We start from the raw sequence: 16950 nt of genomic DNA on the forward strand, positions 1-16950 counted from the left end.
AATAATTTACGTGCTTGGGTATTTTTTTATTTTTCGAAAAGCTGGGATATTTTTTTTATATATGGCAAAAGTTAGGGCATTTTTTTATTCTCCCTTAATACTATTTAAATTAGACTTAGTTTTACGCACGTCGCTCACAACTCAAGTAAGAGCAAAGTTGTTGTACTAATTCAGAGGCTCCGGCCCCGCTCCAGGGTGGACCGTATGAAGTCAGTTTTTAGCGCAAGCTTAATGAGTCAAAGGTGCACGACGAACTCGTTGCATTTGGCTTGGGAAGAGGCGGCAAAACAAAAATTTTCACATAATATCATACTTTTGAAGAGGCGCAGTAGATCTATAGAACATGTCTGAGGTTGAGGAAACTCTTGAACGCATCAGAAACCACAAGGGTGTGGAAGGTTACGTGATTGCAGACCGTTGTGGCAATGTGCTTCGACGTCATCCACAGATGCAAGTGGCCGAGGCTGAGAAGTATGCACTGTATATGATGGAACTAACTACAAAGGCCCGTGGCGTTGTGCGCGACTTAAATCCTAAGGATGATCTGCAATTCATGCGTATTCGCATTCGGAAACTGGAGCTTCTCATTGCACATGGTAAGTCGTGCATTTCAAATATGTTGGATTTGTATTGGTCTTATCTTGCCACATATAGAAAAAGACTTTTTGGTGGTGATTATTCAAAGATGGACGCCATCAAACGGTTAGCACGAAGAGCTAGCTTGATGTGGTATCAAAATAAGTTTGATTGAGCAAAATATATAGTTCATGATTACTTCGAGTTCATAGTCGGAAGACGACTTAGTCTTTGAGTTTCCAGTGCCAACATCGCATCCCAAGAATTCTTTGAAATTTGGCCTTCTCCGCGACTGAGCGCTACGAGACGAGCAAGGCGTAACCAGCGGTGAAGATCTTCAATCTACGACGCAGACATACAAACGGATATATCAAATTCCAAAACTTTCCTTTGCCCGTCAACTAGCACTTACCGCAACTTTTTGCTCCGACTTGCGGCACTCTACGTAGTGTTTCTCGGCCATATCTGCTTCCTCGTTGCCAATCGTAACCGCAAACGAGCGTAAAACGCTCAAAAATAAGCGAAAACACTCCAATAACGCTTCCACTGGTTGCTCGTTTGTGTTTGTGTTGTCTGTATCAACAACGGGTAAAACTACAGTTGCCGGCAATATACTTTTACCTTCCGACACAATAACAATAGCCACATCTTGTGGAAAATCCATGGTGTAGAAACGAAAGTCGTATGGTAACAACATCTTATCGATAAATGACTGTAAAGCAGCTAAGTTCTTTACCCCTTGCTCGTTCAGTTGTCCTGTCGAGAGCACCGTCTCATTCAGCAGCATCATAGTGCCATTCGCCGCTTGCAAGATACCACTTAATAATCTTTCTCGCTCATAGTCTTTATGCGGCATAAATTTTGTCGAGTTCAAAGTTGTTATGGATAAATCCACACGTGCTACCATTGGCATAAGCAATGTCAGTATCTTGTAGATGCCATGGATAAAAACAGTCTTCTGCTTTTCAGTGGATGATTTATCTAGTGTTAAATTCAGCGACAAATTGCCAAGTGGCGTTGACGGATCGGCACGTGAATATACGTGTGAGAGCAACGCTAATAGCAAATATTCCGCCGTGAGAGAGTCTCCATGCACAGCCTGAGCTAAATATTGTACAAGTTGAGTGCGTAATGCAAGAATATCAGTATCGTAGCCAAGTTTACTCCACTCTTGCAAGCAAAATTGAGTCCGCGTTTCATTCGATTCGTCAATTTGCTGGTAAAACTCAATCGATTCATGAGGGCGCACGTGATGGATGTTTTGCAAACCAATAACATGGCAACAGTGGAGTACAACTCCCGATCGTTCCTTGCGTTGCATCTCATCTATACATTCCGAGATCTGCAACTCCTTGAGCTGTTGAGTACTTAAAACGTTCTCGCTGTCATTGATTTTGGTATCTGTGCCTGCAACCATTAGATCCAAGATTCCAACGAATTCGAAGGCTTCATTTACCTTAAAAGCGTCAAGTGAGATATCTTTGTACTGACCAGCGTAGACATAAACATTGACTGCTTGTGAATTCACCAATGCTTCTTCCACCTCCACATGCTCATCGACCACTTTAGACTTCTTTGTATTCACTTTCTGCTGATCTTTCTCTATACAATCGATCACCTGATCATTCACAACTTCACTAGAACGCTTTATACCCTTAAAAGTAGCATTACACTCATTTTCGCTATCATTCTTGACCAACTTGTCAACCTTCGAACTGTTATAATAAGCGTAAGTTGCCCAGTCACTGGTGTGAGGAAAAAGAGTGACAGTCAATGGAACTCGCTCCACAAACTGTTGGCGAACCGCCTCACCATCAGTCGATGCAGGTATTGCGCCGCCTGATAGCACCAGCTCGGGGTCTTGCACATCGCGTATTATGCCGCGACACCGAAGAACGTTACCGTCACGGTAGTTACCCTGGCGAAAATCGTCTTCGTTTAGCACACGCACGGCTAAAATGTCCCGTGGCGCGGATAGCAGTGACGACAACTCAAACATTTAATTAGATACATAGATGAGCAGAATGTTTCAAAACAAATTATTTGATCTGTACATTTAGCAAAAATTTGCTTCAAAGTTATATGATTTCGTGAATACTTCAAATTACATATCGAAGGATATATTTATGTGGCAAATAGCACTCTTGAATGTCTTTGCGAGAAATTTTGAAAAGAATTCAAGAAAAATCGCTAAACCAGAAACATAATTCAAACATTTAATTCTTCATAAGGAAACGATATCTCGTCATCAATTTGTACTTCATTGCGAATATGAAAGAATCGGTCGGGCGTTTGTGCTGAGAGCAAGCCGCCTTTCAATGGCCCAAATGCCCACATAATCATTTTCAATCGACTCTATCACGGCTTTATGTCGTGGCCAAAAAGGCAACTTTTGAATCCAATCTCGAGAGGCTGTCAGCTCTTCAGCTCGTTCACCGAAAGTGTTTCCAGAAATCAAGAGCGCTAGAAATCTCAGATGGGTTATGCCATTAAAATTAGTCTTAGCGATATATGAGCCTACTATCTCTTGATGTAGCTGTAAATGATTTTCATCAATCAATCGGAATTGCCAATTTCCGACATCGCCATGAGTGAGGCCGGATCCGTTTCAGATAGCAGAATAAATTGTTTTCCATAGATGGGGGAAAACTGAGTTCTGTCATGCCCCACAGAGGCAGAGGGCAGGAGAGCCCAGCCTCGAAAGGCTGCGTGCTCTTGAACACGAATGGTGTGTGCAAGCAGACTTTGATAAGCCATGGAAAATCCTTATCGATTCTGGTGCGTCGGGCAATTATGCTCGACGCTCCACGATAGTCAGCTGTATGCTGAGGCGCTGAATGCGCGGTTGAGTGAAACCGTCACTGTTCGCTTCGCGACGGGGACATGTGTTACTATGCCGAGGGTCCCTATGGACCGCAGATTTGATCTAAATATTATTGTCATCCTCACATTCAAGTCAACATGATGGAGAACGCTTTTCAGGCTAAATCTCGTCTTCGCCGCAAGCATCGTTCACGGTCATCAAATACAATATATGATCTGTTTGTATTCGGTGCGCAATTTTTGATTCACTAAACAATTCCAGACTATTATCTTGCAACCAATGCTGCATTTCACATTCCAAAGTTAAGTTTCAGGAACTACGCCTCAAATTGTGGCTATAATATCGCTGTGTAGTTCCGCTTAACGTTAGCCTATATTCCCTGATCCCCTGCGTAACTTGAAACTTCTTGTGCAAATAAACTACACCTTGCCTCATTGTAAAATACCGCAACCAAGATTTTGGTGCATTTTCTTTTATGTAGATTGCATTTGTCCCAGCTGCCGCTGCCTAGCTTCTGGAACAACATCAACTAGGTGTCCATATGTCTTCTTACAACACTGGGCATAATGGGTGCCGCATGAAACTCCATCGGCAACACCCGTCAGTGCATATTGTTCAGGCACTTCCTTATGATATGACAACTTTCAGCGCCAAAATATGCGATGGGTGATATATATTAAGCCATTGTCAGGAAAGAGGTGCGGTGAAATGCCAAACAATTTCTTTTTCTCATCCTTCATATTCCACAATAGCAAATTCGGCTCAAATGAGGGCCTTCATTTTTCGTCATCCGAATCCTTCAAACTTCAAGGCTTCCAGTCAAAGTGATTGGAAGTTTAAAGAGCTTGTTCTCACTATTTAAATAGGAGGTTATAACTTTCTATCACAGCGGCCGTCAGGACATTTCTGATTGCTGTACGGTTAAGCTGCTCCAACCGGTTAAGTTTAAGAATTAAACTGCATAAAAAGGCTTATGACCCGGGAATTGCCTAGTCGATGCGTGACGTCACCATTGTGATATGCGACTGTTTATAACTTGTAAAAAAGTTGACTGGTGCAAATTAATCTTCGATTGTGTACATAGAAAGTTAGTAAGCAACCTCTTCTCTACAAGAGATTTAGTCAGCTTCCTATTCTCTGCGATAGAGTTTGAGACAACGTTGCTGCGTGTAACGACGCACTGGCTGTGGAGATCCCAAGTGACTTCAAGCCAAGCATTTGTGTGCTGTGGAACTGACAAGGGAATACTGTATTGTGGCAGGGTTAATGTCGTGAACAGAATAGCTCCTTTCTGCCGCTTTGAGCCGACAGAAATCAGACACACAAACCCATCAATGCCCATCAACAGCTGACTCAAGCAAAACTGTGCCTATGGCAACAGCCAAAGCGTCACATATGACAAAAATGGTCGATCGGTATCAAAAGATCCAGAATAAAGCAAAACATGAAACTTTTTTTAGCAGTCTTAATGGGCTTTTCGCCACACTGTACCACTAGTTGTTGAGGGACCGCGCTCTTTAGGTGTAGATCTCACTATACGTGTGCAAGAATTTGCTAGAACCAGCCAGTTTCATTGAGGCAGCGGCACCCACCAATCTAGAATGACCTAAGAATTTGCGGGATCTGCCACAGGCCAATACTTCTGTAAATGTCATTCCATAGACGGATTTTTGTCGCTGCAATTGACGCAATTGTTTTTGGCTAACAGATTGTTTAAGCGCATACACTCACTTATACTTGATGTTATATCCACGCCCGCCCCCTGACGAGTATAACAAATGTATCGCCAAAGGAAGAATCCGCATAGGCATTATGCAGCCAATAAATCTATCACTAGTCGATTGGGCATCGTTAGTACTCAAACACCCCAACATGAAAGCTGCAAAAGTATACTACAAGTGTGCAAAAGTTTTAATTTCCCGTTAGCCTTGCGGCAGCGTCGAATGAGGGGGTTTGTTTCCTTCACCAAGCCCGCCTCAAACATTGCACAAAATAAGGCGTTCAAGACGTTATATTGTGTCAGATCCATTGACGTGTGAGGCACTTTTTGGTTTCTCGACCCACCTTAAACCAATATCACACACTAATATCCGTGTGCATCGGGCGTAGTGGGAATCTCATCACCATGTCGTCATATTCCTCCGTCACTTTTTCAGAAACAACTAATCCTCACACTCAGTGCTCTGTATAGTTCTCAGTAATGGACTCACCCATAAAAGATCTATCAGCACCTAACTGTACGCACTTTCCATTTGTGAGCTGCTTATAAGCTCCATATGATCTTGAAGGATAGCCATTTTCCAAGCCAACTGGTCAATCCTTTCTCCTGAGTATATCTTTGGAGTAGTCGGCACGCCGTGTCGGCTTGATGTGTCAGTGATGGGCCGTCGCGTCACCCATGACACCATCAAATTAATGTATGACGTATGAGTCAGACGCAACATGTATTGCATTGCTAAATGCAATATGAAGCAAAGACGTTTGAGCTCGGCTTGATCTGTATCAAAGCGTTTGACAGCGCGTATACAATGGCAAACATCTCTCAATGGACGCTGCATCACAGTACGGGAACAGCTTCAAGTGGTGAGAAAAGTTTTCATACATTTCAAGAATATAGTATGGCTCAGTGAGCGCAATATACTGAACGCCTTTACAAGCAACCCAATAATTATAAATGCGCAAGTGCGTATGTGCGTATATTTAACGGGTAGGCCGTAATTTTATGCGTCACCACCTTTAACCAGTCTGGCGGCTCTAGCAACTTGATGGAATACCATAAGCATAGATTTGTTTTGTCTTCTAAAAACGCGTTTGATTATACCGGTATATGGTCAGTGGGCTGTCTAAGTGTTTCATTCATTGTGACCGTTCAAGACAATCCTGGTCGTGACGTGCTTCGCAATAAAATTTCGACTTGCGTTGTTCAAGGTAGACTGGAATAGTCCACCGTAAACACTCCCAGGACAGATGGCCATACGAACGACTGAGCGCTCACTTACGAAATCTAAATAGTCTGTAGCATTTTATTCTCTTTGTATGTTTCAATATTTAAACAAATACAGACATGTCTTCAGGCTCTTAGGACCAGTAAAGGTCATTCTCTACTGTCCATAGCGCACGAAACCCACCAAAACTAAGTACTACTTTCTCGATTCCGTCATCCCCCAAATCAATCGTATCCTGCATTAAATGTTGGACCTCCTCCGACTGCATGAAGACATTTGAAATGGTTGCTGTTGATCGTCTTCAACATCGATTGTATCATTCGATGCATTTTCTAGAGCGCTAGAAAACTTACTTAGAGAATTGCAGTCCAATATTTGGGTACATGTCGTCGGAAGAATCATCATCTCTATAATTTTTTCAGCGTGTTTAATGAACATGAATTGAATCAACAATATGAGCGTTTCCGGGGCTCTGATTACGTGAACTATTATCCGAATCCTCCTTGACGGTCTTCTTTCCTACTGCACTCCTGACAATGCTTAATTTCTACCTTCTTTGGCTGCAATCGGTTTCTCCTGGCAGATTGGATAAGAGCGACTTCACTAAACAGTCTCTAACATGTTGCAGTGTTTGTAGAAACGCTCAGAACAGTCAGTGCGATGCGTGCGAGTTGTATTGAACTCGTAGGTATGGCATGGTGGGAACACCATGGGCCATTAATTGATTGGAGGTCAAAGATCTTGGGCGCAACGCGCATGTCTCCTAGTGGAGCTTTGTTGGATCATGAATACATTTCTGCTAGGAAGCAGAAGCTCTATTGGCGCGGGCATTGAACTGGATCGGTCAATAAGCTGGATATCGGAGTACCCGAGTTGTGAAACACCAAAGTCGTTCTGGACAAGAGTTCCGAGCGTGGCTCACGGGCTGAACGTGAAGTGGCGTATAACCCACTGAGCGCTGCTCAAGTATTGGAGCGGTCGCTGCATGCAAAGAGTGGCATGGTTGGCCAAAGGCCGAGGCATCATGGGCGAGGTCCTTGTGATGCACGTGGAGGGGCACTTAACCCACTGAGCACTGCTCACGTTAAAAAGCAGTTGCTACATTCCGCGAGTGGCATGGTCAGACGAGGTCCAAGGCATCAAGGGCAAGGCCCTTCTGATGCGCGTGGAGTCACACGTTATCCACTGGACGACGCCGAGTGCGTGCTCCCACTGGTCTCGATGAGACATAAAAACCTCTATAGAGAGGAGACGGCGAAGCCGTATGATATCTACAAGATTCAGGGCGTCGACCCTGACCCAGGGTGTGTCTATCGTAGACGATAGCGCACAGCTATATACCCCTGTTAGCGGCATGACGAAGACGGCGACGTCACCCTTGAGGCTGTTCCTGCGGTGGTAGCTCTTCTTGAGATGTCTCTCGAAGAGTTTTGCGGTGCCTTAAAGGCAGGCAGTTTACCGGTAGTCATTATACGACCGAATAAGAAGATTAACTCGTCGTCGCTTCTGGATGAAACTGTCCTGGATGACACCAAGAGGGTGCAGAACGCATGAAGTGGATCGTAACCTAAGAAATCCGTACTTTTCTTTGGTGAAGGAATCTCAAGACGTCGTTTCCATAGACCCGCCGTTGGTGCTACCTCCGGACCGAGGTGTGCGTCATAAGATCGACCTGGTTCCATGAACCATATACTGCGTAACTCGCCAATGGCCCCTGCCTAAGGAGCTATTTGGCATCATTGACGCCTTTTCCGTGCGAAGCATGATGCAGGACAGGTGCATGAGCAAGTTTCCTCATTCGACACCCACGTTTTGTGTCAGGAAGCCGAAAGGCAAGAGGCTTATCGTTCATGCTTACAATAAGCTTAGCGCTACCACTATTCCGGCACAGACGCCGATTCCTGGAAAGGATGTCCTCCAAACAAATATGGCTGGCTGTACAAAGTACAGTGCACTAGACTTGGTCAATATCAATTACCAATAGCTCATGAGAGCGAGTGATATTCTGCTGACAGCGGTGGGTACTCCAAGCGGGATGCTCTGGGAGTGGCTGGTGATGCCCCAAAAGCTGTCAAATGCACCAGCAACATTTAGTAGTCTTGTGACGCAATTGTTTAGGCCCCATCGGGCGTATGCACAGACATACTTCGACGACATTTTCGCCCACAGTCGCGCAGGGTACGAGAGGACAGATGTGAAAACCACATCTTCCGTTTGAGAGCGGTGTTCAAGTGCCTGCGCACAAATAAGCTGTATGCTAATGCAGATAAGTGCATCTTCGGCGTCAAATAAATCCCCGTTTTAGAGTGCTATATTGGGAAGCGTGGCTTTCGAGCGGATCCCGCTAAGGTTAAGGCCATTGCAGACTGGCCGGTTCCAAAGAACAAAAAGGACTTGCGCAAGTGGCTTGGCCTCGCCAACTACTTGTACAAATCTGGCGCAAACTATGCGGAAATGGAACGGCCATTGTCAAAACTCCTTAAAAGGATAAGGAATGGTGTTAAGACACCGAGCATCGGGAGGCTTTTGACAGGGTCAAATATATCCTCTTTCATGCACGTTGCCAGACCCCCGATTGTCCTTTTAGTGTACTTTGGACCTCGCTATCGGCTGCGCACTGCTGCAAGCAGACGCTGAGGGTCGAGATCAAAGAATCTCGCTAGCTGAAGGCTGCGGAGAAGAACTACCCAGTCCGCAACAAGGCATTACTTGCGATGAATTATGCGCTTGTCAAGTCCGGGGTGCACCGGCTTGGATCAAAACCGTTTGTGATCTACACAGATCATGCGTCACTACGCACTGCGACTCAGTCGCCTTACCTCTCACAGAGGATGGCCAGGTGGCTCTTGTTTTTTTTTCAGAATATGACTTCGAACTGGAATTCAAGCCAGGAATGCAGAATGCTTTGGCTGATGCGTTGACACGCAGACCGGACTATGAGCTTGCTCATGTCACGATGGTGACGTCGTCAGTGACGGTTTGACCCGCGTCGCATATAAACTTGTTTCGTTCAAAGTCATTTGAACATAGGTGAAGAGACAAAAGTCCTAAATGCGATGTCGTACAAGCGGAAAGAATGTTGAATGCACATTATAGAATTTGATCTCTACGTAGCATCAAGGTTGGACCACAATTTTTTTCTCGACGGCTACAATGGACCCCGCTTCTACTCGCGGGTGATGATTTATACGAAGCGCTACTATGATTTCTCGGAAGCAAGGAATTTGGAAACTCGGACAAGAAATTGTCGACGCGTTTGCGCGCACGGTTGCACCGATATTCACTGGATAACGATTTGCTGTATTATAGCACCGCTTCAACGGATACGCTAAAAATTGAAGTTAAATCCTCAACGTGAGGATTGAAAATACCGTATCCTCTGTGAGGCGCATGACACACCACTAAGTGGTCACCTTGATCTTGAGAGGACGTACGGCTCGGTAGGTTGCCACTGATGATGGCCTAAGCTATACATATGGACGAGCACATTTGTGTGCACGTGTGAGACGTGCCAGAGGGTGAAACCCTCTCCGTATGCGGCCAGTTTGCCGGTCCCCTCCGGGTGTTGGCAGTCCATGAGTATGGACTTTGTGTATGGCCAGCCGAAGGACTTGGCGGACAATACGGGTGCCTCGTCTTACGGCAGTGCCGGACACCATCGACGGTGTGAATACAGCGACGCTGTTTGTGGACCATGTCTTTTGACAACATGGGCTCCTGGAGTCTATTGTCTCTGATAGAGACCCACGGTTCACTGGGAAGTTTTGGTCTACAATCTTTAGGGTGCTGGACATCAAGTTGACTTTGTCAACAGCGGACAATCCGCAGACCGATGGTCAGACTGAGCGCATGTATCGCGTCGTTGAAGACTTTTTTTGCAGCGTCTGCGCTGAGACGCCAAAGCGCTGGAGCGCTATGCTGCCACTCGTAGAGCTTGCTCTGGACAATGCTGTGCACTCATCTACCGGCTATACGCCGTTCTACGTGAACGGGCTTATTTTTCCTCGCGTCCCGCTGACGCCGCCATATCATGACTCAGAGCTAGGTTGGGGAGGAATTGCCGAACGGCTAGCTGATGTCAGCACCCTCACCGTGCAAAAAGAAGTCGGAGGCTTCCTATCTACTAGACTGAGTGTCTTACGACAAGTTCGCAATGCGATGGCTGAAAGCCAGGACATGCGGAAGGAAAATTACTGTCGAAAAGAAAAAAGAAATTTGAAAGTATTGAGGTCGGAGACCTGGTTTCATTAAACGCTGAAACCCTTTTTGCACATGTAGTTTCTGCTATCTCTAAGGCGAAGGAAGCTCCGTCTACAGTTTATCGGACCTTCAAGGTCGTGGCCAAGCGAGACCTAACGTATACGCTGAACCTTCCGAGAAAAATACGCCCACTCGGTGTTTTATGTGGACTTGCTTAAGCCGTCCGGGATCAGGCGCTAGTGAGCGCGGAAGCGTTGGCGCCTGGGTGGCGTTCAAAGGAGCTCAGCCCCCCAGAAGCCGAACCAGCAACTGGTTCTGAGCACGGAGTGCAACAATTTTCGTTTCCAACGGCGCAAAGCGCTTTACTGTCACACGAAGTGACGTATTCGCCTGCTCTACGGCTAGGAGCCCCTCCAACAGAGCCCGATAATCATCACGTGAGGCAGTCGGCGCACAAAGTGCTTCAGGCTCTCGAGGTCTTACGGACAGCGGTAAGCGGAATACCGATGACGTCGGACTTTGTCCTTCATCGCTCGACGAGCACTGCGGGTCAACGGACGGCGGTTGACCAAGTCGTCATCGTCCGCCGCCGACACTTCTCGATGAGTTTGGTGGCGTCTACTTTCGCGTGGAACGCCTTGTGGATTGAAGTCGTCGACGGGGTTCGACAGAAACTTCGAAAACTCGTGGGGGTTTGATGTGCCACTACGGCAAACTTGCCCAGACGTCGTAGACGCCTATGATCAGAAGGATCATGACGCTTCGCGTCGTCTTGCGCGTTGCGCTTCTCGACAGTAGCCCGGAAAGTCGGAGAGCCGTACTTCTGAGCCGCTATAGTCGTAGACTCACCCGTGTGAGAACCCACAGAGCTCGCAGGTGCGTTATGGATTATACCACAGGGCAACAACACGCAGGAAGTCAGCGTTACGCCTTGATTTTGGCAAACTCAAATCTGAGATGACGCTCAGCGCGCATGTCCACTCCCTTATGGCTTCGCTGTAAGGAAGACAGCAAAGAAAGTTTATGGTGCCGCTGCAGATGATGAAATGCTCTTTGAGTGATGAACGCAGCGGCACCGGAAACTTTCACTTTTTCACGTTACGCCACTGGCGCACCTCATCCTCCTTGTCTTCCCATGCTGGAAAAGGTATGTCCAACTCGTAGTCAACTTCCTCCAAGCCTCGACGAGGAAACCCGTCGCCTGAGGCGGCGCGGTGTGGTACGCTCGGTTGCCGAGGGCTCGGGACGTGCTTCTCGTAAAGCCGCGGACGTACAGTCCGGAGATGCACCCTGTGCAGTAGAAGAAGAACTTTGCTCACGGGCGCCCTAGGAACCAGCTAGGCTGGGTGTTTACGTGTCGTAGAGCGGAGAATGTTCAAATTTGTTCTCAAAGAACGTGAAGGTGTCTCAGAGACGAGAGCCTCGTATGAGGCGACAGTTAAATGTGAATTGGGGGTATTCACAAATTTGGTGGGGGAGGATATAGCAGTTTAATTGTACCCTGAGAGTAATGGAGTTACACGTACCCTTGTATGAAAGGGGGTGACACAAGATGGTGTGACCGTCCAATGGTGTGGATTACACAAGTTGGTGTAATCACACATTTGTGTGGCCAAGAAGTCACCACGTGGCAGGAGTAATGCATATCACTATATTGATTAGGAAGAACTAGGGTTTTGGATATTGGCGGCTGTACCGCAAATATAACAATTAAATACGGTTTCAATTCTGAATGGAAGAGTCCCTTTTCCTTGGCCAAGGTTATATGTACTCTTGGAAGCAGCGGATTGCGATCCGCTGCACTCGTACTGGTTCTTGGTAGGTTCATTAGGTCGTTGACTCTAGCTTAGCTTCCTCTAAGCAAAGAGCTACGGCAGCCTCGCTCCAATGCAGATATTGTGGGTTGTTGCACTTCTCGTTCAGCCTGATGAAATGCAGCCTGCTCTCTAGCGCAGGACGGCCCGCGGTTGCTTTTGAGATGCCATAATATTGTGGTCGCGAGGGCGGTATTATCGATGCCGCCGCAGGATTACAATTTCCGGGTGATGGCATACGATGGGAGAGGTTAGAGGTCAGAGGTCAGAGGGCCGAGGGGACTGGCGAGCTTCGTGACACAAAATGCGCCTGTGTGTTTTTATTACCCATTTGTTTTCTTGGTATTTAAACAAGGTCTAAACATGATAAATGTTTTCACAATAAAACATTGCGTCCCATTATACTATATTGAATTACTGATCATTGTTTATATCAATAATTTTAATGCTAGAACAATACAATATTTGATGTAAGTGACACCATAATATAGTTTTTTGGCGAATATGTAATTTACGCATAAATTCGTATTTGTGGTGCAATGGCTTCGGTCTGGCGCCGAACAGGCGTGCTGATAAGTAGTGTAGCACTTTACGCAGGGGTGACTTTCACCACATATATAACACTTTACGATCCCAAGAAACACAATGCCATTGGGACTGCTCCAGAAATAACCGATGCGAGACGCTTGCAGATATTTGACACGAACGCGTCCAAATACGACAAGAAGGTGAACTGGGATGAACGACTCACCGGAATTTCGCTAATGCGGCGCTTTCTGCTGCGAAAGGCTGATGGTCAAGTATTAGAGGTGGCGGCTGGGACTGGTCGAAACTTACCTTTCTACCGTGCAGCCACCCAGGTGACGTTGACGGACTTTAGCCATGGAATGCTTGACCAATTAGCAAAGACGCAGCAGCAGCGGTTGGCAAGCTGCGAACTCAAGATCATGAGTGCCGACAATTTGTGCTTCGAAGACGACCGATTCGATACTGTGGTTGACACTTTTGGCCTCTGCAGTATGGACAATCCTGTGCGCGCGCTGCAGGAGATGCAACGTGTATGCAAGAAGGATAGTGGTCGCATATTGTTGCTGGAACACGGGCGGAGCAACTATGTGTGGCTTTCAGGTATATTGGACAAATTTGCAGACCTTCATGCTCAAAAGTGGGGATGCCATTGGAATCGGGATATTTTAGCACTATTAGATCAGGCTGGACTGGAGGTGGAGACTCTGTATCGCTTTCATTTTGGCACAACGTATTACATCGTAGCAAAGCCTATGTCTTTTGATCGACGACGAGTTGAAAAAAGTTGAAATCATGTCAAGAATAATTTGTATATGGAAGACCACAACATCGTTCAACGCTGATTCGATTGCAATCCTTTTTACAGCAACACATCCGCACAACAGCTTTAAAGTTCAATACGCTTGCTTCAATTTGAAGATGCCTCAAATCACTTCTGTCTGACATGAATACACCGTTCAAGTTGAACATTCTGGGTGATCCGTATCCTACTTTTCACTTATAATCCATACATTAATTAAAACTTTCTCAATGTGGAACACTTACACTGATATACATAAGAGCGTCTTGTATGAGCCATCGGCGAAGCTCATTGCAAAAGAGGAGACACTTTTTTGGAGATAAATATTCTAAGATGAGCTTTTATTTAAGGAGGAATACCCGATACCGAGTACTTTTTTATGAACCATAAACAATCTTGAGATTTCTCGCAGAAGTTTCAGTAGATGGATGCTACTGAAATGAAGCCAGGATACCAAGATGTAATTACAGCAGATAAGTAATTTTTCCAAATTTCCATTTGATTTCAATAAACGATGATTACAGGATTATGTTACCAATATCATAAAAATGTCACTTGTTACCCGCGTAGTATGTTACAGCAGAGCGTAAAAAACACGCTTTGCCTCACATAACTGCAGCTTCATGGGTAAGTCGCTGTCGTATGGACTAACTTAGCTTTCGTAGCCTTAAAGTAAGCGCAACTTATAAAGTCAATTCTCAAACGTTTTTTGTGTAAATTTTGATTATTACATTTCGTTAAGTGTTAATTCGGTTCAATTGTTACTTAGTTCATTTATCCTTTTCTCGTTTTTTATTATCAGTAGGTTGTCAAATTCAGGCTACATCGGCATCAGTCCTTCGTAGCTGATGAATAAAAGTCTAAAGTTTCATCAGAGACCGGATCAAAATGTGTCGCGTGTCATCAAGCCACATGGCAGTTGTAAAGGTCTTAAACCTTATACCCTGGCTCTGTCATTCCATGTGTTAGGGATTGCTTAAACTCACTGCAAAATTTATGATGCTCTGTTAAATAAAGCCACTGCTGGCTGCAAAATGGCCCTTGTCATCGTCTGGTGAACCAGATGTTCTCTATTGCGATTTGTTCTCAGCATTGCCTCGTCCTTGCGTTATCCATTGACCTAGTCCTTCTGACACAGTGAGCGTCGACGACGTTTCGTGATTTGTTTGGCAATATCGGAAATGTCAAGGCACGACAAGGCAAGCGCATCTCGAAATATAAATTTGAAGCAATGTTTCTGGCTATTTACCAACGTCATGTCATGCACTAACCTTTCTGCAATGCAGACCAAACATTTAATATATATTGAATGTAAACTGTCCGAAGATCGCGACGTCTTGAACCATCATTGCAATAAAAAACATGAATACAATTTCATGTTGATGGAAAATGGACCTTTCTAAGACTCAATCATTAGCATTTATACACTAGATGCTGGAATGGATTGCACGACTATTTTAACGATAAAACGGAGACGGATGTGCTTCTGCAGCGGTTGTCATCTTGACGATATGATTATCAGCAAGATTTCCATATTCGATATCCATAGCGGTCATTTCGGATTGGGTAGTGATAAGTTTTAAACGTTGCCACCTGGTTTTTGTCGATCGTCTCATTTCGCAATAAATACCACTGCTAGATTGAAACTCAATGAAATGAAATCTAGTCTGGATGAATGATTAGACATTCCTGCCGCCAATCTGGGCGTGCAACTTTGCTTTTACTACATTGCAAACAACATCGCTCATCAGTCGCTGACAGAATTCGATGATCACTACATATCGAACGTGTTAAAAAATTTTAAGGTTAATGTTAACTTTAATCACACTACAGAATCAGCGGTGTACATCTGTTTGTCCAATTATCGTCTAGCCCCATCTCAAACATAGGTTATGTTCATGTTTCTTGACCGGCTCGCAGGACCCTACCCATCACTTTCCTTCTGCAAATCGTGGAACCAGTTGAGTGTGTACAACCATGTCCGAAAACAGGGACACAATTAGTAGTCGAGCGGATCTCAATTTCACTCTGCGTTTCACCGCCTAGGAATCAGACGTGCTTCGGCATCGCTTCTTAGTTCTCGCCCAGTCACGGAGATTTCAAGATGGCTCGAATGAAATTGGCTTTCATCTTCTTAACTGTCATTGCCAGTACCACCAGCATAAATGCTATCAACTGGACTTTCTGGAGGGATGACGACGATTCGCCAGCATCGACCGACACAAACAACGAGAACAAAATTCTATCGCCAGAAACCCTTACAGAAATGATGGGCTCCGACTATATGGACCGTGTAAGGGAGATGATTTACTCTGGAAAGGGCTCAGCCTCCAGCTTTGACTCTGACTCTGGGTCTTCGTCCAGTCCGGCGTCTAATCCACCAATATCCACCAACTTTTCGGACGATTCAGATGACTCGGAAGATGAGACTAACAAACACGCTTTGTTGCTGCCATCTTCTTGGGATGTGTCAATGCCGCCAATGAACACGATAGCGACACCATCAACTGCCGTGAGTACTGCAAGATCAACATTTCGCAATTGGGTTGGTCCTTGGAGTCAATCCGGCGACTCAGCCTGCTATCGAGAGGCGCATTTTATGAACACCTGTCCAAAAAACTACGATCGCAATGACCTGACAAACACATGTTGGACGGAATGTCCGATGGAATATCCTGTTGAGTGTGGCATGCAGTGCATTCAGGAAAATAACGATTGTGTCCGTGAACACGGTGCCAAAGTGTCTGCATTGGCCATGGCAATCTTAAGTTCAGCAAGTTTTGGTGTCTTTGGCGAGTTAGCCAAAATTAGCAAGACTTTGAGTTGGGCTGTCATTTGTGCTGATTTCCTTTTGATTTTCGTAAGAGCTGTCATCCGTTTTGCTCGAAACCAGATGGTCAACGACCCTCAGACGACGACTGAAAAACTTTTGCTTTTGCTGTATCAAACCAATTATGTCGTCGCAGATCTTCCAGCTACCATTCTCATCTGTTCTGGCAAGACGCCTTCCAAGACCCTTCAACTCACGCGTCTCCTTTTGCCTACCGTGCAGTATATCTTGCTCTTGGTTCTCAGTTATAAAGAAGATCTTCTCGTAAGTTGGGATAAGTTTAAAGCATTCATGAAACACGTCAACTTTACACAAGCAGCAGATCAGCTTACAGAGGGTGAGATTATGAGCTTAGAGTCAGGCATGAAGCAAAATTCGACATGTGGCGATGATCTCAAGACGTTAACGACTCATGTATGGGCGACCGTGGAAGA

The 16950-nt window shown here is 45.4% G+C and overlaps 7 protein-coding genes across 7 annotated transcripts in view; 4 read left to right on the top strand and 3 right to left on the bottom strand.

Moving 5' to 3' along the window:
* Nucleotides 1-343: 343 nt before the first annotated feature.
* On the top strand, nt 344-707 carry PHALS_04657 (Dynein-associated protein Roadblock; the record flags this gene model as incomplete). Its single annotated transcript, XM_024722512.1, has 2 exons — nt 344-596; nt 655-707. The coding sequence occupies 2 exons, from the start codon at nt 344-346 to the stop codon at nt 705-707; spliced, it is 306 nt and encodes a 101-aa protein (XP_024573581.1).
* Nucleotides 708-771: 64 nt separating this feature from the next.
* PHALS_04658 (Conserved membrane protein) lies at nt 772-2575 on the bottom strand (the record flags this gene model as incomplete). Its single annotated transcript, XM_024722513.1, has 2 exons — nt 772-918; nt 989-2575. The coding sequence occupies 2 exons, from the start codon at nt 2573-2575 to the stop codon at nt 772-774; spliced, it is 1734 nt and encodes a 577-aa protein (XP_024573582.1).
* Nucleotides 2576-3770: 1195 nt separating this feature from the next.
* PHALS_04659 (uncharacterized protein) lies at nt 3771-3989 on the bottom strand (the record flags this gene model as incomplete). Its single annotated transcript, XM_024722514.1, has 2 exons — nt 3771-3914; nt 3954-3989. 2 exons carry the CDS (start codon nt 3987-3989, stop codon nt 3771-3773), a joined length of 180 nt encoding a protein of 59 aa, XP_024573583.1.
* Nucleotides 3990-5631: 1642 nt separating this feature from the next.
* PHALS_04660 (uncharacterized protein) lies at nt 5632-5958 on the bottom strand (the record flags this gene model as incomplete). The annotated part of the gene is made up of 1 exon (XM_024722516.1): nt 5632-5958. One exon carries the CDS (start codon nt 5956-5958, stop codon nt 5632-5634), a length of 327 nt encoding a protein of 108 aa, XP_024573584.1.
* Nucleotides 5959-12898: 6940 nt separating this feature from the next.
* Nucleotides 12899-13675, top strand: PHALS_04661 (Predicted methyltransferase; the record flags this gene model as incomplete). Its single annotated transcript, XM_024722517.1, has 1 exon — nt 12899-13675. The coding sequence occupies one exon, from the start codon at nt 12899-12901 to the stop codon at nt 13673-13675; it is 777 nt and encodes a 258-aa protein (XP_024573585.1).
* Nucleotides 13676-14494: 819 nt separating this feature from the next.
* Nucleotides 14495-15792, top strand: PHALS_15037 (uncharacterized protein). Its single transcript, XM_036407328.1, has one exon. It carries the CDS (start codon nt 14868-14870, stop codon nt 15087-15089), a length of 222 nt encoding a protein of 73 aa, XP_036263039.1. The 5' UTR covers nt 14495-14867; the 3' UTR covers nt 15090-15792.
* The window catches only part of PHALS_04662 (phosphatase ptc7 family protein), a gene marked incomplete at both ends in the record, with an annotated part of 3228 nt that continues 2068 nt past the window's right edge, over nt 15791-16950 (top strand). The window contains one exon of the mRNA XM_024722519.1: nt 15791-16930. Within this exon, the coding sequence (XP_024573587.1) occupies nt 15791-16930 (1140 nt within the window). The remainder of the gene's footprint in view (nt 16931-16950) is intronic.

The sequence above is a fragment of the Plasmopara halstedii genome, assembly GCF_900000015.1.
Source record: "Plasmopara halstedii genome assembly, contig: Scaffold_262, whole genome shotgun sequence".
Taxonomy (NCBI): Eukaryota; Oomycota; class Peronosporomycetes; order Peronosporales; family Peronosporaceae; genus Plasmopara; species Plasmopara halstedii.

Coding starts and splice junctions, on each gene's coding strand:
- PHALS_15037 (XM_036407328.1), top strand. CDS start 14,868: ATGTCAAGGCACGACAAGGCAAGCGCATCTCGAAATATAAATTTGAAG.